The 26,582-nt window shown below is 42.7% G+C and overlaps 1 protein-coding gene across 3 annotated transcripts in view; it reads left to right on the top strand.

The window, feature by feature from the left end:
• RGS6 (regulator of G protein signaling 6) overlaps positions 1-26,582 on the top strand; it is a 495,104-nt gene that overhangs the window by 424,472 nt on the left and 44,050 nt on the right. For all 3 annotated transcript variants that reach the window (XM_030214495.1, XM_030214493.1, XM_030214494.1), the window contains one exon: positions 14,783-14,969. In XM_030214495.1, coding sequence (XP_030070355.1) covers positions 14,783-14,969 — 187 coding nt within the window. The remainder of the gene's footprint in view (positions 1-14,782; positions 14,970-26,582) is intronic.

Genomic DNA, 26,582 nt, shown 5'->3' on the forward strand with positions numbered 1-26,582 from the left:
GGGAGGGGAGAGCAGGGGAGAGGAGAATCACTGGACATGGATGGTAGGGGAGGGAAGGGGAGAGAGGAGAATGGCTGGACATGGATGGCAGGGGAGACAGGGGATAGAGGAGAATAGCTGAACATGGGAGGGGAGGGCAGGGGAGAGAGGAGACATGCTAGATGTGGATGGAGAGGAGGGAAGACAGGAAGGAGATGCACATGGATGGGAGGGGAGGACAGGGGAGAGAGGAGAAATGCTGGAAATGGATGGAGAGGAGAACAGGAGATAGAGGAGAATTTCTGGACATGGATGGATGGAGAAGTTGGTGGGGAGAGAGGAGAAATGGTGGACTTGGATGGAGGAGAGGGGAGAGAGAATTATTGCTTTATATGGATACAGGGGAGGGAAGAGAGAGGAAAAATGCTGGACATGGATGGAGGGGAGGAGAGAGGAGAAGTGCTGGGCATGGATGGAGGGGAGGAAAGAAAAAAGAAGAAGATGCACATGGATGGAGATGAGGGAAAGAGAAGAGAGGAGAAAAACTGCACATGGATGGAGAAAATAGGCAAAAGCTGGATCCACATCATACCTCCTCCAGTCAATTCCATGGAGGAGGACCCAGCTTTTACGTATGGATGTAGGGAAAGAAATGAAGGAAGGAGGAACGTAAAGAAATATATGGAAAGGAAGCCCTGGAAACGGAGTTAAGAGATCAGATAGAGAGCAGCAGAATCAGAGACTGGGACCAATATGGATAGAAAAACAAAGTCACCAGACTACAAAGGTAGAAAAAAATCATTTTATTTTCATTTTACTGTTTGGAAAATGTCCAATTTGAGAATTTACATCTGCTGTCTTATTTTGCACTGGGTATACTGGAGCTGTAATAGCTTACAGAAATTATTTATAATGAAAAATATCACGTTATTTTTTTCTCCTATACTAGTATAATATTTTCAATGATGTCTGTTTATATGCGCTGTGGCTCGTATAAGGGGTGTGGCCAATGTGGGTGTGGCTACAATAGGGGTGGAGTCATATGTGGTGACCCTGCCCATAATGAGTACCAGCACCTTTTTTCTACAAAAAAAGCACTGATAAAATGTAATTGTGTGCTTTTCTGAAGACTATGGTGCTTTAAAGAAGACTATTCATAAATTGCATGGACATCCAAATCCTGATTTTACAAACCAGGATATCAGTATCTGAAACTGCAGAACAGGCATCTGGAAAGGGGCATGGTCTGGGCAGGTTTGGGGTAGGACTTAGGCAGCCTAAAAATATGGCCCCTGAAATTCAAAACCATTTAACTGGCCAAGAACGGCACCTGGACAGTTAAATGGTACTTAGCTAGCTATCTAGCGTTATTCAGCGGAAGATAGCTGGCTGTCTCTTGCTGAATATTCCTGGTTTGCACCTAGCAGATAGCCATTTATATTGCATGATACAATTGGCTACCTGCCAATTTTCAGTGTATCGCTGGCTAAGTTTGGCAGCCATATTTGTCTAAGTGAATAGATAGTATATCTTTGGCCAATTCCAACTTAACCGGCCAGTGCTGAATATCGACTTGGCCAGTTAGGTTGGAACTGGTCAAAAATAAATTTTATATTTAATGCTAGTCACCAGAAACTGCCTGGTATTGAATATCCAGGTTCAGCTCTGACCATGGGAGGCAACCCGGCTACCTCCCACAGTCTGAATATCGGCCCCATGGATTTGCATTCCCCATTGCAGAAGAAGAAGGAACATTCAGGTCCATAAATGTAGACGTTCAGATTTAGACCTGCTACCTAAAACATCCAGGAGACCCTTGTTGGAAAGATCAGTAACTGTTTGCACTTACCCTGGGTTCACTATAAAGTATAGCACAGGACAAGTGCAAAAGCCTGTATGGTACATGCAGGGGGTGTGCCCAGCATCTACCCTGCATGTACTGGACAAGGCATGCTGAACTCCCATAACCCAACACACTGTGGTGGTGCACCCCCAAAACCCATGTCCCCCCGTTCCAGTCACCCTCCTTGGCAGGACCAAATTCCCATCCCATCTTAGATCATGGCATCTCTGCTTTCTAGCAATGCTGGAAGGCAGAGGTGCCATCTTTGATCCTGAGGACTGCTGTGGCCTGGGATCACTTGGAACCCTGATCTACATCTCCAGTACGTTCCAGGTGGGTGGGTGAGGGTAGCAGTTGGGGGTGCTATGCTTTTTTCTAACCTGAGGCTAGGTTTGGTGTTGGGCAATCAAGATTCAATTGGGGGGCAAGAGGGGGATCAAAACTGGTGGAGCTTAGGGGCATTGGAACTCAAGAGAGAGATCAGAGCACATGAGAGGTGTGAGAGGGGATCAGGCACTCCTGGTAGGGGTGTCAGGTCACAGCACATGTACGTCTACGTAGACGTTCATGTGCTGTGAAAGAAACCTCTGTGTGCCTACGTTTTGGCTGTCCATATTTTGAATCTTTCTTTCTTTTTTTTAAATAAAATTGACGTTCGTGCTGCACATAGGTAGCCATAGACATCCATTTCACCTTGAATTTTAGAATGGGCTCTACATCAACAGATCCTGTTCTAAAATACTACAGGAACTTGGACATCTGATTTCTGATTTAAATGTCCTTTCTAAAATGCCCTTCCATATTACTAATGTATACACCATTTCACATGTTAACTTCATGTTGTGTTAGAGCAGAGGAACTGGACAGATTATGGCAGAAAAATGAACATGGACTGCACTTTGCAGTGAGCACACGGTATTTACCATGCACTGTCACTTGAACAGTTAACAGGGGTGCACACGGGGGCAATTCTATAACTGGGTGCCTGGAGGGTGCATGGAGGAGCCTATTCTGTAACCAAAAGTAGGCATCTATTTTTCATTCTAGAATAATAGTGTAACAGAGTATTAATATGCAAGTTCTAATAATCTCCAGCAGCCCTTACTGGTCCTTGGACTTATGTCAGTCATATAGCTAATGTAAGTGTGCCTACCTGTGTCCCTGCCCATGCTCTGACTATATGCACACCCTGTTGCAGATACACACTTTCAAATTCAAGAGGGTGTTTGCAGAATAGCACTTAGGTACCATGCTAGCATTGCACACATAGCTGTGTTCATACCTGAGTAAACAGGCATGCCCCATTAACAGGGTTGCCAGCTGGGAAAAATTTTCCCAGCCTGAAACTAGCCGTAAACCCGCCCAAAAACCGCCCGTAGCCAATCCCCGCCCCTCGCGTCACCGAACCTCACCCCTCGCGTTACTAACCCCGCCCCACATCACATAACCCCGCCCCCGCATCACCTAACCCCGCCCCCTACGTCATCCCTGCCGTCAACCCTGCCCCTGAAAGGCTTCTATTGGTCCAATTTGGACCAATAGAAGCCCCGGAAAAGCTTCTATTGGACCAAATTGGACCAATAGAAGCCACTACTACTACTACTTAACATTTCTAAATCGCTACTAGGGTTACACAGTGCTGTACAATTTAACATAAAAAGACAGTCCCTGCTCAAAGAGCTTACGATCTAAAGGACAAGTGAATAGTCAGTTCGATAGGGGCAGTCAAATTGGGGCAGTCTGGATATCCTGAAGGTAAGAGTTAGGTGCCGAAGGCAGCATTGAAGAGGTGGGCTTTAAGCAAAAACTTGAAGATGGGGAGGGAGGGGGCTTGACGTAAGGGCTCAGGAAGGTTGTTCCAGGCATAGGGTGAAGCGAGGCAGAATGGGCGGAGCCTGGAGTTGGCAGTGGTGGAGAAGGGTACTGAGAGGAGGGATTTGTCCTGTGAACGGAGGTTTCGGGTGGGAACATAAGGGGAGATGAGGGTAGAGAGGTAGTGAGGGGCAGCAGACTGAGTACATTTGTAGGTAAGAAGGAGAAGCTTGAACTGAATGCGGTATCGGATTGGAAGCCAGTGAAGTGACCTGAGAAGAGGAGTGATATGAGTATATCGGTTCTGGCGGAATATAAGACGTGCAGCAGAGTTATGAACAGATTGAAGCCCCGGAAAAGCTTCTATTGTACCGAATTGGACCAATAGAAGCCCCGGAAAAAAACGCCAAACTCGCACAGCGGCAACAGGAAAACCGCCCAAAAAAAACGCATCCCGCGGCCGGCAAAATTTTCCCGCCACCGCTGGCGAAAACCCGCCCAATTGGGCGGTAAAACCGCCCACCTGGTAACAATGCCCATTAATGCCTCCTAAAGAGGCTAATTGCAAATAATGTCTGGTAAAGAACTTTCAGTGCGGTAACTGCAGAGGTCTAGCTGGGCACGCCCTCAACAGCTATCACACAGCCTTTGCACCTATCACGCTTGGCAAGGCATGTACAGAGTGACACATGACTCTCAAGATGGGAGTAGCAGAAGACAAGTCTTTATTAAGGTACCAAAGTAAGACCCAACACAGGTCCGTATTTCAGCAGACTGGCCGCCTGCTTCAGGGGTCACAAGACTTCTGCTACTCCCATTGTGAGAGTCATATGTTACCCTCTACTCCTTGTTGCATTTTGCTGCTTTATAGAGGTTCCTTCCTGTTTTCCTCGTGGGCTCAAAATTCAGTGCCAGGAAAAATCTGCACTAACCATGAGATTCTCTATATGGCACCTCAAAATCTGTGCAGAAGGTAAAGGTTAATGGTTTTGTATCTAGCAAACTGTTCTCTAGAGCATAAAGATTTATTGTATTTAGTGAGTGTCCTCCAATTAATTTTGTGTAGTAAGTAGATCTGGCAGATCTAAATATGCATATACGGGACAATTTTAGAAGCAGGCAGAGATTTAAAGGAGGTGTTTTCTGAGTGTGGTTTTTGGTCTGTTCTTCAAAGTAATAATAATAATCAGGATTTTTATATACCACCTGAACACTTAGCTCAGGACAGTTTACAACAAGGGAAGTCATTTACAAACTCCAATTTCAAAACTTACAGTCTAAGGATACCATTACAACTGAATATTGAATATCAAAATCTATTGAGAACACTTAGAAAATACCCTAAACTCCTAATAAGCAGACTAATTTAAAAGTTATATCTGTATCATGTATTTTAAAACGGCCACACCATATAGAGCAGGGTTTTACCACTGGCATTTACACTTACTTTAAGTCATGTATAACCCCCAACTAAGAGCAATCCCCAGTTACTCCTTTCCATTCCGATTCTGCTCTCAAAATGGCTGCTGTGACTGGAGCATTGTTCCTGCCCTGACTATACCACTAGACTACCAGGGATTGTAAAGTAGTCCTGGGAGAAGGGGACCCACTCTTTGTATTTTTTTTTTGCAAGTAATGCAGTTATGATCTTGCACAATGGTTTATACGGTAAATGCAGTGCTATAAATAAATACTTTTGATACAAAATGTTAACAGGAGTTTAACATCTATGTTTAGTAAGGTGCACTATGGGTGCTTTAGCATTTTTAATGCGTGTAAATTGTTTACGCTTGTTAAACGCTAATGTGCCCATAGAAATGTATAGGATCGTTAGCGTTTAATGGGCCTTAAATTTAAAGGCACATTTAACACACCTTACCGGTAGTAAACATACCCCTAAGTCTTTCAATTTGGGGTGATACGCTCCTTAGGAATTAACTTCTCTGTGGAGTATGACATCAGCTGTCACTTCTAGAGTGGCGCAGTCAGCCAGTGTAAAGGCACTGCGGCTTGTAGTTTCAGTTTTCATTAGCTGCGGTCCATCTGTGTGGAGGCCATTTTGCTTGGAGGTAAATTATGGTCTTTCATTATTTAAATTATTATATTCTGACTTGAAACTGTGGATTTAGCGGAGGGATGCAGACTGCAAGCTCTAATAATCTCCAGCAGCCCTTACTGGTCCACATTCACACAACCAAACTTACGTTTTTGGTTTCAGTTTTGTCTTTGGCCAAAACCAGGTGATGAGTTTCGGCTGCAGTTTCAGACAGTTTTGGTGGCAGTTTCATTTTTGGTTGGCTTCTAACCTCAATGCCGTGAGGGGAGAGCCTATTCTATAATGCATTGGTGTACCAAGGGGGGGGGGGCGGTCCGCCCCGGGTGCACGCCGCTGGGGGGGTGCCGCGCGTCTGTCGGCAACGCTCGTTCCCTGCTCCCTCTGCCCCGGAATGGGTTACTTCCTGTTCCGGGGCAGAGGGAGCAGGGAACGAGCGAGGCCGACAAGCGCGCTGCACCCCCCCCCCCCCAGCAGGTAAAGATGCACCCGGGGGTGGGGTGTCGTTTCGCCGGGGGGGAGGTGTCCATTGTTTTGCCGGGGGTGGGGGGCACACTGCACCCGGGGGTGGGGGTGCATCGGCGATCCACCCCTGGTGTCACCCACCCTAGGAACGCCACTGCTATGATGCCATCTTTGGGCCCTGATTCCATTATAGAATACTAGTGAGTTTAAAGTATATGAGGTAAATGTGTGTGATCATTTTCAAGATTAATGTAAATGTACTTTCACGTTGGGGCTGCGGAGGATGACCGTTTGGTCCGCCATCTTGTTTCCTGCTCTGCTGACTCCGTCGCAGTGGATGCCTGCCTCCAGCTTCGTCCGGCCTCTGCATGCTGTTACTGGTTCTTCGGTGCTTCATTTGTTCCACCTGGGCCCTATTGCAGTCCCCAAGTGGGATCACCTTGCTGGACCTATTCGTGTCAGCCTGGATTTCCATCATCCCTCTTGGCCCGCCTGGACTTCTGCCGTTCATCTTTGCCTCCCTTACCTTTCCCTTCTTACCTTGTTCTCCCACCCTAACTACTGAAATGTAACTGTAATGTATTTATTTTAATTAGTTCATTGTAAGCCACTTTGGGGCTGCAAAACTGCGGCAAAAGGCGGGGTATAAATGACCTGAAATAAATAAATAAAATAAATAAATAAAATCCAGAAAGATCTTGATAATAAAAATATGCATGTATTTTTAGCTAATTTAGGCAATTGTAAAACATTATACCTACAGAAATGGGCTTTTTTGCTTAGTGCTCACCCTGCCCCTGGGTAAAAATATGCAGATATGGGAAACAACTCATATAGTTTTATCTGTCGGATTAGGAGGTGGTCTGAGGCAGTAGTTTTGAGAAAAATCAAAACAGTGCATGTGGTTATGCCTTACATAGGAACTGTGTAAAAAGGAGACACATTATCCCTTAGGAAATAATTAAAGCAAAATTACTTGATTTGTTCTGATTATCCTAGCAAACCCCATGGGGGAAAACTACAGTGGGATTTGCCTGTCAGAAGATACATTATCTACTTGCAAATGTCTAGTTGACCACTAGAGGGCATAAAAACACTATCAGAGAAAATCTGTTCATATAAGCAGTGTAGTAATGTAAAATGGTAACAGAAATTTCTGAATGAAGAGTGCAAAACTGCTAGCAAATCTATGAGACGAGCAACGATTAAACTGATCATGGCATCCAGGAAACATCCTCTGAATGATCCGATAAACTGGCATCCTTGGGTTTGGCAGAGTACCAAGCTGTACATAGAGAATGCTCACAAAATACTCCTCTGCTCATTGGTATCCACAGGTAACACAGAATGCTTGTTTACCACTGATGCCAATCAACATTGCAGAATACCTACCTGCATGTACTCTGTGCCTCTGAAAGTGCCACTTATTGCTAGCCAGAATTTGGAGGCATCTGACCTGATGGAAAGAGATGGCAAAAGGGCCCTGTGATAAAACCAGAGTAGAAGCTAATATATGAAGCCCTCCATCTCATTCAACGTAGGTTTTTTTTTCTTTCTTTCTTTAAGAAACTATAATATTCTTCCATTCATGTAAAAATAACGCATCAAAGCAGTTTATAAAAAAAAAATAAAATCAGCGTAAAACCAAAAATAAATGACACAACAGTGGACACAAAAGGAAGGGAGCAAAATAGCACAACAATCTTAACCAAAAAAACGATGACATGATAAAGCAGAGAAACATTAGGAAACACAAAAATCCCTACATACCTCCCTACAGAAAAAAAAGTTTCAAAGTACTGCCAAACAACTAAACCTTCAATAATTTCTTAAACTTGAAAGGAAAGGGAAATGGGACTTGATATACTGCCTTTCTGTGGTCGGGAGATGGCCGGCGATTTTGCAAAAGCGGCGAAAAGCGTATAATCGAAAGCTACATTTGTGATAGCTTCGCCGCTTTCCCTTTGCCTCGCCGGCGAAAGTTCAAAGGGGTGTGTTGGCGGCGAAGCGAAGGCGGGACATGGGCAGGCTTGGGCGTGGCTACCAGATGGCCGGCTTTCGCGGATAATGGAAAAATAAAACCCGGCGATAAGCAATATTTCGCCGGGTTTACTTGGTCCTTTTATTTTCACGACCAAGTCTCAAAAGGTGCCCCAACTGACCAGATGACCATCGGAGGGAATGGAGGATGACCTCCCCTTACTCCCCCAGTGGTTGCCAACCCCCTCCCACACTAAAATTATTAAAATACAAACCTTTTTTGTCAGCCTGTATGCCAGCCTCAAATGTCATACCCAGCATCCTGACAGCAGTATGCAGGTCCCTGGAACAGTTGTTGTTGGTTGCAGTGGAGTGCAGAAAGGCAGAGCCAGGCCCATCCCCCCCCCCCCTACCTGTTCCACTTGTGGTGGGTAATGTTGAGCCCTCCCAAACCCCCCAAAGCCCACTGTACCCACATGTAGGTGCCCCCTTCAGCCCTTAGGGCTAGGGTAATGGTGCACACTTGTGGGCAGTGGGTTTTGGGGGGGATTTGGGGGACTCAGCACACAAGGGAAGGGTGCTATGCACCTGGAAGCTAATTTGGTTGTTTATTAAAGATGTTTGAAGTGCCCCCTAGGGTGCCCGGTTGGTGTCCTGGCATGTGAGGGGGACCATTGCACTACAAATGCTGTCTTCTCCCACGGCCAAATGCCTTGAATTTTGCCGGGTTTGAGATCACCGGCAGTTTTTTCCATTATCGCGGAAAAACAAAACTGGCGATCTCAAACCCGGCAAAATCCAAGGCATTTTGCCGGCCCACACCGTATTATCGAAAAAAAAGATGGCCGGCCATCTTTTTTGAAAATACGGTTCCGGCCAGCTGTTGCGCCGCCGCCAAAATAGATCGCCGGCGACCTATTTCGCCGACGATGTTCTATTATTCCCCTCCACGTTACTATGTGCACACAAACGCATGTATGTGTTAGTATTTTAAACATTTTTGCAGGTAATTGGCACATAAAATGTTAGAACCTGCTCTGTAGATTTACCCGCTATGAGTAGCTTCCAAAGGTCAGAACCTTCTTCCTCAGGTCAGGACAACATGAGCAAAAGATGACAATACTGGACTATAAAAGCCTTCCAGTGACAATGTCAAGGGGAAAGGAGAAGTGAGAAACAGGGAGAGCTGGATAGTGACAATGCAGTAATATTTTAGGGTCTAATGTGATAGGAAACCCAGATCTTTGTTAAGTCCTGTCTTGTTAGTGTCAAAATATGTTATCATCTTTATTTCAAAGGTCTTAAGTTCCTGGATTGTTTTAAAATTCTCTTTTAGAATTTTGGCCAAAATGTCATTGATGCAGTGCCCAGATCCCGATAAATGCTCTCCCACAGTGGTTTTTGTTTCTGTTTATCATGGCTTAATATACCGCCTTTCAAATTAAAATCAAAGCAGTTTATCATAAAATCAATAAAATCACTGCAAGAAAGAGAAAAGGAAGCACAAATCCAAGACAAGACAGTCAAAAGAAATATAGGTTGGGAGATTGTTGCCATCAAAACAGAGGGAAGTGCCGCAGACCACTGAGGGAAGTTCAGAATGTATGTGGGCAGGGAGAGAATTCCGGTGATGGGGGCAGTACAGAAGAATGCAGAGTATTGCATTCATTCAAGACATGAACAGAAAACTGAAGGGATGATAAGACGGTGTTGGGAGACAGAGCAAAGAGAACAGACAGGTGTATATGGGATGATGACAGAAGAAAGATATGAGCCCTTTTACTGAGCCGTGTAAGCATCTATGCGCGCCAAACATGAGCCAAAATTGAGTTACCGCCCAGCTACCGCGTGGCTCTTGTGGTAATTTAATTTTCAGCACATGTCCAATACATGCGTCCAAAAAATATTTTTTTATTTTCCGACGCATGTATCGGACACACGCCAAGTGGTATTTGACGCACGTAGGTCAATACCACGTGAGTCTTTACTGCTAGGTCGATTGCTGACGGTAAGGTCTGAGGCCCAAAATGGACGGTCGCCAATTTTCATTTTGCTGCACGTCCATTTTTGGCAACATTTTAAAAAGGTATTTTTTACAGGCTTACTGAAAAATGGATTGGTGCGCACCCAAAACCTGTGCCTACACTACCGCAAGCCATTTTTCAGCGCACCTTTGTTGGATACGAAAAGGTACAGGAAGCCAATGACATTGTGAAAGAAGAGGAGAAACATGATCAAAGCTTCCATGAGATAGGAGGTAGCGTTCTATTGTGGATTAAAAACTGGTTAAAAGAGAGAAAACAGTAGGGTTAAATAGTCAGTATTCTCAATGGAGAAGGATAGGTAGTGGGGTCCCCCAGGGGTCTGTGCTGGGACCGCTGCTTTTAATGTATTTATAAATGATCTAGAGATGGGAATAACTAGTGAGGTAATTAAGGGCCCCTTTTACTAAGCTGCGTAGGTGCCTACATGTGTCCAACGCATGCCAAATTGGAGTTACCGTGTGGCCCTTGTGGTAATTTCAATTTTGGCACGCGTCCGCTACGTGCGTCTGAAAAATATTTTTTATTTTCTGGTGTGCGTAGCAGATGCGCGCAAAATGGCATCTGACGCATGTAGGTCATTACAGCCCAAATTCTTTACCACTAGGTCTATGGCTGGCGGTAAGGTCTCAGACCCCAAAATGGATGCGCAGCAATTTTGATTTTGCCTCACGTGCATTTTCGGCAAAAATTTTTAAAAGGCCTTTTTTACAGGTGCGCTGAAAAATGATTCTGCGCGCACCCAAAACCCGCGCCTACACTACCACGGGCCATTTTTCAGTGTGCCTTTGTAAAAGGACCCCCTAAATTTGCTGATGACACAAAGTTATTCAAAGGTGTTAAATCACAAGAGGATTGTGAAAAATTGCAAGATGACCTTATGAGACTGGGAGACTAGGCATCCAAATGGCAGATGACGTTTAATGTGAGCAAGTGCAAAATGATACATGGAGGAAAGAGGAACTCAAACTATAGCTAGCTATGTGTTGCAAGGTTCCACACTAGAAGTCACCACCCAGGAAAAAGACCTAGGTGTCACAGTTGGTGTTACATTGAAACTCTCTACTCAGCTCAGTGTGCAATGGTGGCTAAGAAAGCAAATAGAATGTTAGAAATTATTAGGAAAGGAATGGAAAACAAAATTGAGAATATTATAATGCCTTTGTATTAATCCTTTGTATTAATCGAGTGGAGGAGTGGCCTAGTGGTTAGGGTGGTGGGCTTTGGTCCTGGGGAACTGAGGAACTGAGTTCAATTCCTACTTCAGGCACAGGCAGCTCCTTGTGACTCTGGACAAGTCACTTAACCCTCCATTGCCCCATGTAAGCCACATTGAGCCTGCCATGAGTGGGAAAGCGCGGGGTACAAATGGAACAAAAAAAAAATCCATGGTGTGACCACTCAAATACTGTGTGCAATTCTGGTCACTGCATCTCAAAAAACATATAGTGGAATTAGAAAAGGTGCAGAGAAGGACAACAAAAATGATTTAATTCATTTATTTTATTTTAAAAAAATGTGTATTTCACACTATCCAGCAACTCTGGGCAGATCACAATATAACATACTGTACATATTAAAATAAACATATATATAAAGACATACGAGGTAAACACATGGACTCAGATCAATTCTTATGATAAAGAGGATGATAAAGGGGATGGGACAACTTCCCTATGAGGAAAGGCTAAAGAGACTAGAACTTTTCAGCTTGGAAAAAAGACGGCTGAAGGATAACTATAATAGAGGCCTATGAAATATTGAGTGGAGTGAATTGCTTATTTACTTTTTCCAAAAATACAAGGACTAGGGGGCATGCAATGAAGCTACTAAGTAGTAAATATAAAACAAATTGGAAAGCAGGAAGACAAGCATTGGCTATATTACAGACATCCATTTTAGAGGTCACCAACATAAAAAGTAACATAGCACAAGCGTCGTCTTCTAGGTTGTTTTGGTTTGTTGTGTCTGTCATGCCAGTGCAATAACAGGGACTGTGCGCTAGTTCATATGCTAACCGCTTAGCACACTTCAGTAAACTGTTCTTTTAATATGGACAGAATAACTAGGCAGACTGGATAGCTAAATGTTTTCTTATGCCATTGTCTCAAAAAAGATATAGCAGAATTAAAAAGGCTCAAAGAAGATCGACCAACATGATAAAGGTGATAGAACTCTTCTCAAATGAGGAAAGGCTAAAGAGGTTAGGGATCTTCAGCTCGGAAAAGAGACAGGTGGGATATGACTGAGGCCTATAAAATCCTGAGTGATGTAGAGCAGGTAGAAGTGAATCAATTTTTCACTCTTTCAAAAAAGTACAAAGACCAGGGGAAACTCAATGAAATTACTTAGAAATACTTTTAAAACAAATAGGAGGAAATACTTTTTCACTCAAAAAATAGTTAAGCTCTGGAACTCGCTGCCAGAGGTTGTGGTAACAGCGGTTAGCAAATCTGGGTTTCAAGAGGGTTTGGACAAGTTCTTGGAGAAAAAGTCCATAGTCCGTTATTTAGACAGACATGGGGAAGCCACTGCTTGCTCTGGGATTGTTAGAATGGAATGGTGCTACTGTTTGGGTTTCTGCCAGGTACTTGTGTCCTGGATTGGCCACTGTTGGAAGCAGGATACTGAGCTAGATGGACCATTGGATTGTTACTAATTAAAGGAACAATCAGGTCAATATTCCTTCTCCATGGACAGCAGTTTTTTCAAACCTGTCTGCAGCGGTGACCAAATATCCAGATATTCAGCATCATTACCTGGATAGTGGCCAGCACTGAGCATCCAGATACTGGGAGTATTCAGTCTGCTATCCAGCTAACTTAGGAAAGCTTTCTATCTTAAGTTATCTAGATAGTGGACTGAATACTGCCACTATCCGGAGATGTTCCTGGACTTCCCTGGCTCCACCCATGCTCCACTACTAACCACAATAGCGCCAAGGTGGTCTGTAAGAACTATGGGGGGAATTCTATCTATGGTGCCGAACCATAGGCGCTACTTCTGTGTCAAATTTTCGGCGTGAAAAAGTGTTCTGATGGCTGCAAGGTGCCAAAATGGGGCAGAAACAACAGATCTGCATAAAACACACTTATACATCTATTTATAGAATAGCGCCAAATTGTTTCCATGCGGATCTGCAAAGGTGGCGTGGTCATGGGAGGGGCATAAGCAGGCCAGAGGCATTTCCTTAAAATGCGCGCAGTGTTATAGAATTCGGGGGATCCACGCCCAGCTTGCATGCTGGGATTTACACTTAGGGCTCCTTTTTACTGCTAGGTCAATGGCTGGCGGTAAGGTCTCAGACCCAAAATGGACGCGTGGCAATTTTCATTTTGCCGCACGTCCATTTTTGGCAAAAAAAGGCCTTTTTTTACAGGCGGGCTAAAAAATGGATCGGTGTGTGCTGAAAACCCACGCCTACACTACCACAAGCCATTTTTCTGCGTGCCTTTGTAAAAGGAAGCCAGAGTTGGGGTGATTCCAGAAGTTATATGAGCAATCCTGATACAGTGCTGGATATGGCTTGGTGTTGAAAATAAGGTCCAAAAATACTGACCACCACGGACTGATTATTTACCAGTAATTAAGGGGTCCTTTTACTAAGTGGCGGTAAAATGGGGCCTGCGGTAGCATCAGTGCATGTTTTTGATGAGTGCTGAGGCCCCCTTTTTAATGCAGCAGGTAAAAGCCTGTCTTTTTTTTTTTAAAGACATGGACGTGCGGTAAGTGAACCATTTACCACGCAGCCATTTCAGGGGGGAGCACTTACCGCCACCCAGTGAGGTGGCGGTAAAGGCTCCTGCGCTAACCCGGCAGAAACTGAGCAGTGATTACCGCTGGGTAAACACTGGTGCTACAAAAATAGAAAATAGTTTTATAGCACCGGAAATGGCTCACACTGGGGGTGGGAACTACTGCCGGGCTGCTGCGATAGCCCGGCGGAAGTTCCTGTTTGGCGTGCAGTAAGCCTAGTAAAAAGGCCCCTAAATGATAAGACGCACATAGAAATATATTGGGCTTCTTATCATTTAGCATATGCTAATCATTAGCACACCTTAGTAAAAGGCTTCCTAAGACTTGATAGTTTTTCCTATTGATGCAGAACAGTTTGGCTGTTCTCCCAGAAAGAAGGATTGGATACTCTAGGGAAAATTGACTATAAAGGCCAGGGAGGGGTCATTACTTGAGGTTTCCAGGATTAAGGAAATATGGGTTGGACTGAGGATGACCAAAATGAAATACCTTGTTTCTTACAGTAGGAAACCACACTGTGGTGCAATTTCAAGTGAGTCCTGTCCTAAAGACCTCACAGTCAGTCAGGTTTTTAGAATATCCACGATGAATATACATGAAGGAGATCAGACTCCATCGAATTAAAATTTATTTTATATATATCCATTGTGGGTATCATGAAAACCTGATTGGCTGGGAGGGGGGGGGTCCTAAGGACAGGTTTGGGAATCACTGCCCTAGTGCCTGTCTCTAAAACATATCTGTTAGTGGTTAATTCATAAAATTCTGTAATTCTGTGTTTGAGGCTCTTTAGGAGACACAAGGTAAGATGTTTAAGACTTTGCTTTCTTTTTTTCTTGTGTATTTTGAAAGGTTTTGGTTGACAGTTCAAGACCTCAAGAAGCAGCCCTTACAAGATGTACCCACAAGGGTTGAAGAAATTTGGCAAGAGTTTTTAGGTCCTGGAGCCCAATTTCCTATCAACCTGGACTCACACAGTTATGAGAGAACAAGCCAAAATGTCAAAGATCCGGGGAGGTACACATATGAAGATGCAGAGGTTGGGATTTATATAATTAAATTTGCATTAATATTTCACTGTTCATTTGAAGTTTCTTGCTCTAAGTAGAGGTGCTTTTGTTAAACAAATGTACAGTACATATAAAGAATAGTACTCCATGATATTCTAAAACCTGTTGGTTCCATATTTAAGAGAAGTAGAAAAGTAGGGAGTGCAAACACGACCTTCAATGTATTAAATATTGATCAAAACAGAGACCCGACATGAGGCCATGTTTTGGCGGGAAAAAACGCCTGCCTCAGGGGTCAAGCATTTCACTATAAAAAAAAATATAAACATATGATTAGGAATTGCAATAAGTGTAACATATTTAAAACACACAAGAAAACACATTGGACTGCATGTACAAATATGAAACAGATTAAAATCTAGGCAATATAGTAAAATGAGTCAAAACAAAATATAGGCAAAAATACAAAATAGTGGACATTACATATACCATATCTGTCTTAGATGCAACAGCAAACACAGTAAGGGTAACCTTTGACCCCTGAGGGAGGTAGTTTTTCCTGCCAAAACACGGCCCCGTGTCAGGTCTCTGTTTGGTGCAATACAGGTGTTTTGATCAATACTTCCTGCGCTGAAGCTCGTGTTTGCAATCTCTACTTTCTGCTTCTCTTGCACTTTCCATAGAGGTGTTTATCCTGTTTGTTGTGGACTCTGGCTCCATATTTAAACAACTCAGTCAGTGTGGTTTTTTAAAACTGCTGACTGCAGTATTTATATCCAACCAAGGCCTTAACCCCTATATCTACGCAGACGATGTCACGATATACATCCCGTTCAAACATGATCTAACAGAAATCACAAATGAAATTAAACTCAGCCTCCAAATCATGAACTCATGGGCGGATACATTTCAATTAAAATTCAACACAGAAAAAACACACTGTCTCATCCTTTCATCACCATACAACACGAACAATTACACACATATAAACACCCCAGACTACACCCTTCCTGTTTCAGACAGCCTGAAAATTCTTGGAGTTACAATCGACCGAAATCTCACTCTAGAGAGCCAAGCAAAAAACACAACAAAGAAAATGTTCCATTCAATGTGGAAACTTAAACGAGTAAAACCCCGTTCGATTATGCCCCTCTATGTTTACCACGCGATTTTTAGATTTTTCAGCAAAACATCCAAAATTGGATTTAGATGTCTTATCGAAAATACCTCTCTAATTGACATAAATATTTCCAGTATCCATGACGAAATGTAAGCCACATAGAGCCTGCAAAGAGGTGGGATAATGTGGGATACAAATGCCATAAAATAGATACATAAATAAACTTCAGCAGTACATAAATTAGTGCAACAGAGAGAACCAACAACACATCTCAGATACTGATCAATAACAGTTCTCGTCAAACATCAGCATTAGGACTCTCAGCCACAAATTATTATAAGCCAGCTGGAACAGGTACATTTTTAATTGTTTTCTAAATTCCAGGGTTTTTGAGATAGATAGATCCTATAACAGGGCTACAGCATTTCTTGGGCAGCTGAAACACATTCTGCATATAGAGCACATGGCAATTGAACTCAGGAGCTCCTGGAATAATGTAAATAACTCTATAGCAATTACTATAATCACCTCATTGTTTCATATAATTGACTGTTTGCTGAGATAATTTCCTGCCATGCATTCTTTTTTCCCTTTGCCTTCTTTGTTTGTATGGTTTCTCCAGATAGCTAGCAAATAGAAAGTTTATCCCATAAATCGTCTCCCACTCTGAAACCATGACATTGTGTACAAAAGTACGCCAGGCTTCCTGACATAAATTCTTGATTTCTGCCTTGACATTGATTTCAGCCATCTGTTTAAAATAGTTGTACAGTGTTTTTCTTCAGGTGATTTTAGGGTTTCAAAACCAAATTCAAATGGTCACCTGCCACAATGTTATGTCCAATAATTGGATCCCATGTGCTATATTTCTAATGGAGTGAGAGTTAGAAACACTGGAGCCTATAGTAGAAACCAAGAAGTAGACCCTACCTCTTCCCTCTCCTTCTCAATCCTTGCAATTCTCAGGTTTCCTTCCTCTCCACTACCCCCCCCCCCCCCCCGCCCCCACCAAGTTCCAGGTCATCTCACTCCGATTTCTACTTCTGTTCCTACCCCATACCCCCTCCCCAATTCTTGGCTTCCTCCACAAACAAATTCTGCTCTTCTCTTCCTCAATCTTTGATTCCAATTTCTTCATTTTGTATCCCCAACTATCTCATCTGTGTCACTACATTATCCTCATCTTTCAGTCTTGCCCTCAACTGTTTTCAAGCCTTGGCTTATCTCATTCTGTGGTCCTTTTACTAAGCCGTGGCAAATGTTTTTGGCATGCACTGAGATCCCCCTTTAACTGAAGCAGGGAAAAATACTTTTTTTTAAAGATATGGTTGTGCCATATGGGGGGGAGGGGTCACTTACCGCCACCCATTGAGGTGGCGGTAAGGGCTCCCATGCTAACCTGGCGGTGACCAGGTAGCACGTGACACTGCCCAATTTTCACCAGGTAAACTTCAGTACTACAAAAATAAAAATATTTTTGAAGCGCTGGAAATGGCACGCACTGGGAGTGGGAACTACTGCTGGGCTGCTGCGGTAGCCCGGTGGTACTTCCTTTTTAGTGAGCAGTATGCCTGCATTGGGCTTACCTCCACTTAGTAAAACAAACCCTCTGAGTCCAACACTGCACAGATGGGAGCTTGGTGTGATGGCATTGCCAACTGTCCGCCTCCCAAGTGCCACTGATGGCTGCAAACCAGATATCAGGGAAAGAAAAGCATGGTTTTCAGGAATCAGTCAGGGACTAGGGACGAGAGATAGGATTATGCCTCCTTTCAATTTCAAGCTAGCCAAAGTAGGCCCATAATGTAGTGGATAAAAAATATTTTGAAAGCTTGGAGCAAAAAAAAAAGTTTTAGGAACCAGAGAAAACATTCCTTAAATTGCTTGTCTTCTTGCTGGATTTCATTGTTTAGTTTATTGGTGAAAGAGGCTAATTTTGTAGTCTTTGTTTTCTCTGTATTTTATCTGTGGAATCTGAATATGAAGGTATTGTAGTTCAGACAGGATATTCCATGTTTCCGACCTCTTGTCTTCTCTATCCCTGTAATATATAACTTTCCTGTGGATTAACTGCACATTAACTTACAGATGTGCAGCTACTCTTAATGGCTGCTATACTGTTTGAAAGATGTCCACACCTTCAATCCGGTTGCCCCATTGATGTGATAAAATGATACAATTTAACTCAATAAAAGCTTTTAATTACAAGCCTCCACATACTCATCAAGGAAGACCAGGTCAGAATAACTGCAACCTCTATTTACAACAACAGGTTCCAGGAGATCATACCTTATACCCAATGCCATTATCTCTACGGTTGCAAAAGGATGTGAGATCTCTAGATGAAACTGATACACATATAGAAACTTTAGCATTCACTAGAATCCCACAAGTTTGTTTCTGATGTTTTCTATACAGGTTATCTCCACCTGCCCTAACTGTATCAGTTTTCAAACTGGGAGGGGTAGAATAGATGATTGTTAGCCTGTGCATCTTCAAGATGTGACTTATGCCATCAAAACTGCCTTCTGGATTTTGGACTTTTTTTTTCTCACTTGCCAAATGGGAAAAAAAAAGCCTAGTGTTTTCTCACCAGAGATAGAACATGTAACAGTGAAAGGCAGCATGGTACCTTATCTTTTACTTCCCTCTGTTTCATTTCTCAGCCAGCATGGAGACATGGTTTCCTCTCTGTGTTGTCATAATGGTGGATTAGAAACTTGTCTGATGATTTATCCCTGGGAAACATTGCTTATAACCCACAAAAATTCCAGCACTTTTTTTTTTTTAGCAAAAGCTGCAAGGAGAAAGGAGAGATGAAAAGTCTAAATAATTTTTTTAAATGTTTAAAAGGCAACAAAAAAAGGCAAAACATGATTTAGGCTTTGAATTACTCCTAAAACAGGCATCATTTCTGTATATTACTATTGAATTTTGTAGCATTATTCTTGTTTGATATGCATAGCTGGCACATAAAGTTAGGATAGAAAAACATCTATTCTGACTAAGGGCTAGATGCACTAAAATCCTCGGAAGAGCTGTTCCCTTACCGATTCCATAGCGAATCGGTAGGGAACGGCCATGCATTAAGGAAAGGGAATGCAAATGAGCTGCTCGTTGTACCTTACTTGCATTCTCTATTCCCTCGGAAGCCAGTCGGCTGGTCAAGCATTCGCAGAGCGGCCAAGTATTATGCTGGCTGCTCTGCGCGTGCCAAAGACATCCAAAAAGCATGTCCCTGACGAGCACTTGTCAGAGCCGCGAGCCGGAGCACAAGCTGCAGCCGTCGGTACAGCCGGTGATCCCTGCCGCCCCACTCTCAGAAGAAGGGGGTGGATTGCGGCTGACCGTGCAGTCCTTCCTCCCTGGGAACGGGCGGCGATGGGGGGGGGGGTGAGAGTTGCACCAAATTACCACCGCCGGCATCGGGACATGCGAGGATGTCCAAAATTATTTGGACGTCCCTTTCGATTATGTCCCCCTCCAGGTCTTTCTCCGCCAATCACAGCGCGTTTAGCTGACACCGGTGACAGCTAAACGCGCTATGATTGGCTGAGAGAGACCTGGCAAGGGGGCATAATTGAAAGGGACGTCCAAATAGTTTTTTTATTTGGATGTCCTCGCAGAAGAACACCCATCACAAAAAAAAACGGGGAAAAATGTCCAATTGCTCGTCAGGGCCGTCCTTTTTTTTTTTAATGTTTCAGTGAAGGACGTCCATGTTAGGCGCTTTAGAAGGACGGCCCTGACAAGCACTTGGACATTTTTTTTCCCGATTTTTTTTGTTACATTTATAGAAGTTTTTAGAGGCTGCGCAGCCCCAACGAGAGGTACAGACCTCCTGTTAGATTTTCCACGGTTAGGCAATTGGAAAACAGTAGTGCATCTCATTACAATACGATTTATACATATTGGGGTACTAATTTGCTCATCTGCAATCTGTTTTCGTTAGCTGCTACCGTGATCGGAAAATGGCTCGGAGAAGCATTTAGTGTATGCCACGGTTTACTACTTGCTCATTAATGGCTTGTTAAGTTTAGTGCATCTGGCCCTAAGAGGTCTTTTTAATAAGGCGTGCAAATGGATTTAGCACGCGCTAATAGATTAGTGTGCGTTAAGTGTCATGCAGCCCATAGGAATTTAATGGGCTACACAGCATTTAGGGAGCACTAGTAATTATCTGGCACTAAATCCATTAGTGCACCATAATAAAAGGACCCCTTAATGTGCTAAGTTAACCAGGCACTAGTCTGAATATCAGTGGAAGGTTAAGAGATTTGCCCAAGACCGCAAGGAGCAGCAGTAGGCTATGAACCGAGCTTCCCTGGTTTTCAGCCTGGTGCTCTAACTGCTAAGCTACTCCAAGTTTCCAAGTTTATTGTAATTTGATATACTGCACCATTGGCATCCATTTGAGCGGTTTACAATAATAATCAAAAGAAAATGAAAAGAACTACATCGTCAATAGGAAAGGCAAGAAATAGAAAACAGATTAGAACATAAAATGGTAGCAGCAAAACAGAAAATACCAAAGACAGCAAAGGTGATGAACAAAAACTAAAGACAGCAGTGTTCTTCCTTGTTCTCCTGTTTAACAGCAAAGCAGTAGATATATACAAACAAGAGAGATATACATATACATTCATATACAGTAGAGTACTGGGGAGGTCTCACCCTAAGCATAGTAAGCAGTTAATCAAGCTGGAAAAGCTATGGTAAATAGGTGAGTTTTGAAGTCTCACTATTCAAAAAAAAAAAGTATGAAGTTCACCAAACGCATAGATGTATGAGTAGATACTACTAATAATCAAGATTGGGATGATCTAAGAGCACAATTGGGTTCATAAGGAATTAAATATTGTGCCAGATAAGTGGAGACACTAGTAACTTGAACCTTAAAAATCAGAAGAAATATCTTATAAATAAGTCTAGAGGGAATTGGGAGCCAATATTCTGCAATGATAACAAAGGAGTGATGTGGTTGCATTTAGAAGAGCCAGTGAGCAAACAAAGTGCTGAATTTTATTCTAGCTGAAGACGTTGAAGTTCTGACGCATGAGATCCTATCAGAAGCGAATTACAATAATCCAAGTGGGATATGATCAGGGAATGAATAACAATCTGGAGAGCGGAGGAGGTCAAAATTCAATGAGTGGGGTAAATTAACTTGTGAAAATAGGATCTTACTGCACTGATGTGATCATGAAATGAGAGTGACGAGTCAAAGATTACTCCCAACATCCTAGTAGTCTGTACAATAGGGAGAGCGGTGCCAGAAATGGAAAATGGAAAAGTTGAACAAAAGTGGGGTTTTCAGGGTTCAGTTTAAGCCGATGAGAGCTGAGCCATTCTGCTATGCAAGAAAACTTAGGGGATTGTAACTCTATCATAGAGATATCAGAAAGAATCACAAGTATTTGGACGTCATTTTCATAAGCATATGGGGTGAGGCTTAAGGACTGTGTAAGGTCAAGCAATGGTGTTAAAAAGATATTAAAAAGAGTAGGAGCTAATACTGCTCTCTGAGGTACTTCACAAGGCATTGTATATGAACCTGAATCCTTACTTTGCCAGCGGACAATGAATAACCTGTCCCCTAGATCAGAAGTAACCTATGCCAGAGCTGAATGAGCAAGATTCAAAGATGCAAGGTTTTGAAGAAGAAGATTGTGATCAATAAGGTCAAAGGCTGCTGTTAAATCCAATGAAATAAGTATTGTAATCTGCCTTTGAAATTTATTTATAGATGAGAAAATACATAAGAGTGCGGTATCAGTAGATCTTTTCGAGGTCTGTTTTGTTACCTACAGAGATGTGTTTCCTACAAAGAGTGCCATACAGCATCTAAATAAAATTCTGAAAAGGAATCACGGGACTGGTGTCATGTGTCTGTATACAAAATGTTTTTTATTAAAACTGTACATATTACATATTTAACTACTGTCATCTGTTTAATGCAAATTGTTTCTTATAGGAGAGGCTAACATATTTCACAGATTTCTTTTTTTTAAGTTCACGTTGCTAGCTACCATTGATGGTATATTGAGTTTGGCCAAGGACCGCATGAGCTCTTTCCAACCTCTGGGTTTCCTAAGTTGGAAAAGAAGGTGTGTTTATATAGCCCCGCGAACCAGTTCGAGCAGATTAGACCTGCTGACAGGGTACCCCTTGTACATAAAAGTCCCAGGTCACCACATCCTTGTGCCTGGATAGCTTATCGAGCAACAATTTGGCATTTTTCCTGTAATATGCACCAATTCCTTTTAACACTTCCAGAAGAACAGGGTCAGGCGGGCCATCATTATCTAGTGATGCCTCCATCTGCTTATGACTTTGCTCAGGGAGATACAGATTTATTTTTTCTCTTTCCCTTTCACTCTGTCTGGCAAGTGACAGGTAGCACTGTAACATAGTGAATAACTTTTGGCCTTTTCATAGGTGCTTAGTCCGGAACTTTGAAGAAAACTGCTCATTTCTTCTTCGAGACTTTGAACAGTATCCATTCTAATGTTTTCATTAGGTTCTGGAGTACCTCGTAAATGATTGAGCTGCTGGCTAGGGATTAAGTACATCATTTCAGTGCACTGCATTGCCGATAAGGCTAGTGATCAGCGGCAAGGCAAAGCTTAGCAAAGGTCCGATAAAACCCCCAGACTGTGTCATCAGCTTCTTCTTTTGTTTTAAGAGGTATCCTTTTGTCCCAAGACTCTTTATTGCATGCCTTTGTCTCTTCAGGATGCTAATCTGAAGCTGTGATAATGGTATGTTACCTTTCAGAGTATTTAGGGCTATCTCTGCTATAGCCACTATTAAGTCATCCAAAGCAATTCCAAGGATTGCCTTTCTCTGCCGGGGTGAAACCTGAACTAAAAGTTTTAAAAGCTCTAGGTTCCTCTTAAGATGGCTAGACATGTTGCCTGTGAGAGTGAAATTACAGTGTGTGAAAAAAGCAGCAGTTCATCATTTCTTTTTATAGGCACCAATTGTTTATTCACCATATATAACCATCAAAGCTGGGGGAAAGATGTCCATCCTCAATCAGTAAGCCTTGGGTGTCAAAGCATTCAAATCCATGATGAGATAGCCGTATGGTTTTCTGGTGGCATCTTCAAAGGCCTCGAGAAACAAATGCGTCTTGCCTGGATACATTTGTCTGGTGAGAACAGCTACCTGCTGCTTATCTCTCAGATTCTTAAACAACACCATATATTTTGTATTTATGGTGATGCTGCAGCTTGTTCTGCCTTTGTAAAAAATGTTCGGGATGATGTATATAATGCTTAAATTTCTGTGGTGTGTATATTTTTTAAACTGTTTTTTGATCTCATCTTTTTTACAAGTGGACTTCATAGAATCATCAATGATGACCAGATTTACTTTATAGAGCAGAAACAACAGGTCATCGTTAAATGTCACCAGCAGCGAATTCATAAAATGTATAAATAGGTACTGATTTGGCAAGTCTTCATACATAGGTTGCCAACGGAAATAACACCATATGATTTGATCGGGTTTCATGCTGAACATAAGATCGACATGTTCTAACAATTTTTTAACAAAGAAACTTTTACCACTGTTGGAGGGTCCTGCTATGATATACAAGAATGCATGGTGCAGGCGCGTGTCAAATTCATCAAAAGTCACAGTGAAAATATAAACTTTCGACCACCTCCGGCTTCAAATAAATTCCGCTTAGGATTTTTTTGTGCATGACTTCATAAGGCGGTGTGTGTTTCAACACTTGCACTGGCTATGCATGTATGCTGTGTGAAATTGTGCCCTGAGGTTCTGAAACTATCGTCTTTGCCCCCCCTCCCCCCCGGCATGGTACTACCACTAGATGGTCAAGTGGCCTAACGCTCCTGGGGAGGAAAAATTAATGATTGCTCTTTCATATGCTCCTTAGAGTAACATTATTAGAGCAAAGCAAACCTTGTGTAAAACATTGTTCAAGAACTATTTTTGTTTAAAAAAACTTTGCTTAACAGTAACTTTTTCAGTCAATAAAAATTCTGGAACCTGCTATATATAGTCTTCTTAGCTAAAGAAACTCCTTTGTTTTGTATGGCTTGTGCCATATTGATAAAAACAGTGTAAAATGCATGGCTCTGAAGTTTTCTCTCTGCTTCAGGCCCGCTGAAATGGGGATTAGGGAGGAGTGGCTACAGAAAGGAGGGAGTGATAGGAAGAGTTGAGGGGAAGGAGGTGTGAGGGGGATTATAGAGGGGTGGCTGCACACTGCAATAGGGATTTGGTCTGGGTGCAGAAAGGAGGGGGTAGATGATAGGGAAGGGGGAAGAGGGGAAGGGGATTAGGGAGGGGTGGCTGTGCACACTGTGATAGGGAGGAGTGAGGGGGGAGACAGTAGATTTGCTTTAAAAGTTCTACACAGTTCTTTTTATATATAAATACACACTTTAGGGGCTGTCTTAAAAATCAAACAGTTCTTCAGGCATGAGTTCACACAGACAGGGAGACTGCTACAATGTCTTGAAAACAGGATGGCTGTGAGGGGGGAATGTGGGAGATTCCAAGCCAGTGAAATCGCTTGGTCAGGGCTATCTGCTGATATTCAGCAACACTTAGCCCAGTGGTTCCCAAACCTGGTCCTGGGGGCTCCTCAGCCAGTCAGGTTTACAAACAACTGTCTGCAGAAAAGGGAGGGGGAAGGAGTGGTTGAGGGGGTAGAGAGAATGTAGAATGTTTGATCTCATATAGACAAAAACAGCTTAAAACTGTGTACGGGTTGAACTCTGTGTTGAAATCTGAGAGGCGAGGTGAATCGATTGTAAAAACCATTAGTTTTGTTTTAAAGCCTAAAATATATTTTTTTTCTTGCACTAGTCAAATCTCTCCTGAAAGAGGGTAGCTGTGAAACAGCTTGTTGCTGTTAAGACGCAGTGGATCAGGAAGGGAAGGGGGCTGCATGCTCTCAAACAGCTTTCATTCAGCAAACAACCTGTCGTTCTTAAAAGCAGACAGACCTAACTCAATCCAGCTTAAAATAAACACACTTTAGGGCTTAAAATCATTAGAGCTGTGGTTTAAACAGCATGATATCCTTTTGGAAGAAAAATTTTAAAAAAAGAAACATTTATTCTGAAGGCTTAAAAAATGCCTACTTTCTCTCCTTTGAGAAAAAAAGGTTAAATTGCATACATTCTTCCAACGCTATAGAGGATGGTATCAGGGGTGGTGTTTGACATCATTTCCCATCACATAACCCCATCCAAGATGGCAGAGAGTGTGAAACAGAAAGTGACATGGTGTGTCCAGTGCTTGCCACCCTTGGAAAAGGAGGTATGGCTATGACATTACTTCCTGTGAAATCACTGAAAGGGGTGGGGTTTGAGGGGGTTATATAAAAGGGGTGTGGGGCTATGCAAATAAGGCAGAACTAGGGGTGGGATTATACAAAAGGGACAGGGCAGGAGTGGGATTATGACATCACATCAGGTGACATCTTCAACGGGGGAGTGGGCAGAGAGTGGGCATGGCTTGGGCATTTCCTCACTTCTGATTGGCTGACACAACCACCATTGGGTGTGGCCACCTGTCAAAAATATGCAAATTAGCTTTGATGAAAGCCAATGAGGTATACTACTACTAGCGTAACGGGTGTGTTTACTAAAAGGCATTAGGAATTGCAGTAAACTCGGATTGTAGCGCATATTAACCATGAATCTAATGCTGTTCTTTTTGGGGGAATGTTTTATGCAGGTCATGCGCTAATGTAGTCAGCGCATATTAACTGTAAGGATTTAATGTAGGAACAGTTATCTATTTAGAGGTGCTAAGTGATTCAATGTTAACTGAGCTGTTTTCCCATTAGCATGCATTAACGAGGACACGCTAATAGGATTATGATTCCTTGCCCATGCCAAGCCCATATCACGCCTTCTCCTAGAAAAATTCCCTAACGCTTGTGCTAACAGGTACTGTATATTACTGCAGAACAACTTAACATACTCATGCACCCTGTTGGCGTGCATTAAGGGCTTAGGGGGAGATTCTATCTATGGCGCCTAAAATATTGGTGCTGAAATCAGTGTTGACTAAGCATATTCTATTGATTCTAGTTAAGATTAGTTGATATCTCAGCGCCAACAAAAATGTGGCATAAATCCCGGCACCTAGATTTACGCGCACTGGGCCATATTCTATATCTATACGTGTTAAGTTTTGGAACGCCCACAAAATGCCCATTTCCCAGTTCATATCCATGCCCCTTTTTGCCTGCGCACGTTAGAAGTTCAGCGCACTTTGTTACAGAATACACTTAGCAAGTTGTGTGTGCGTAAATTGAAATCAGTGCCAATTAGTGCTCATTATTGTTTGCTATTATCACTCGTTAGCTTGTTAAGCTTCTTAAGTTATACACATTATTATAGAATCCGCGCTGATCTCAGCATAGATCTCTAGGCACACTATATTGAATCTGAGGGTTAACGCCCTTTAGTAAACATACCCCTAAGATAGCTGCAAGCACTTACGGCAGGCAGTACTTTATTACCTATAAATT

The sequence above is a fragment of the Microcaecilia unicolor genome, chromosome 9, assembly GCF_901765095.1.
Source record: "Microcaecilia unicolor chromosome 9, aMicUni1.1, whole genome shotgun sequence".
Classification (NCBI taxonomy): Eukaryota; Metazoa; Chordata; class Amphibia; order Gymnophiona; family Siphonopidae; genus Microcaecilia; species Microcaecilia unicolor.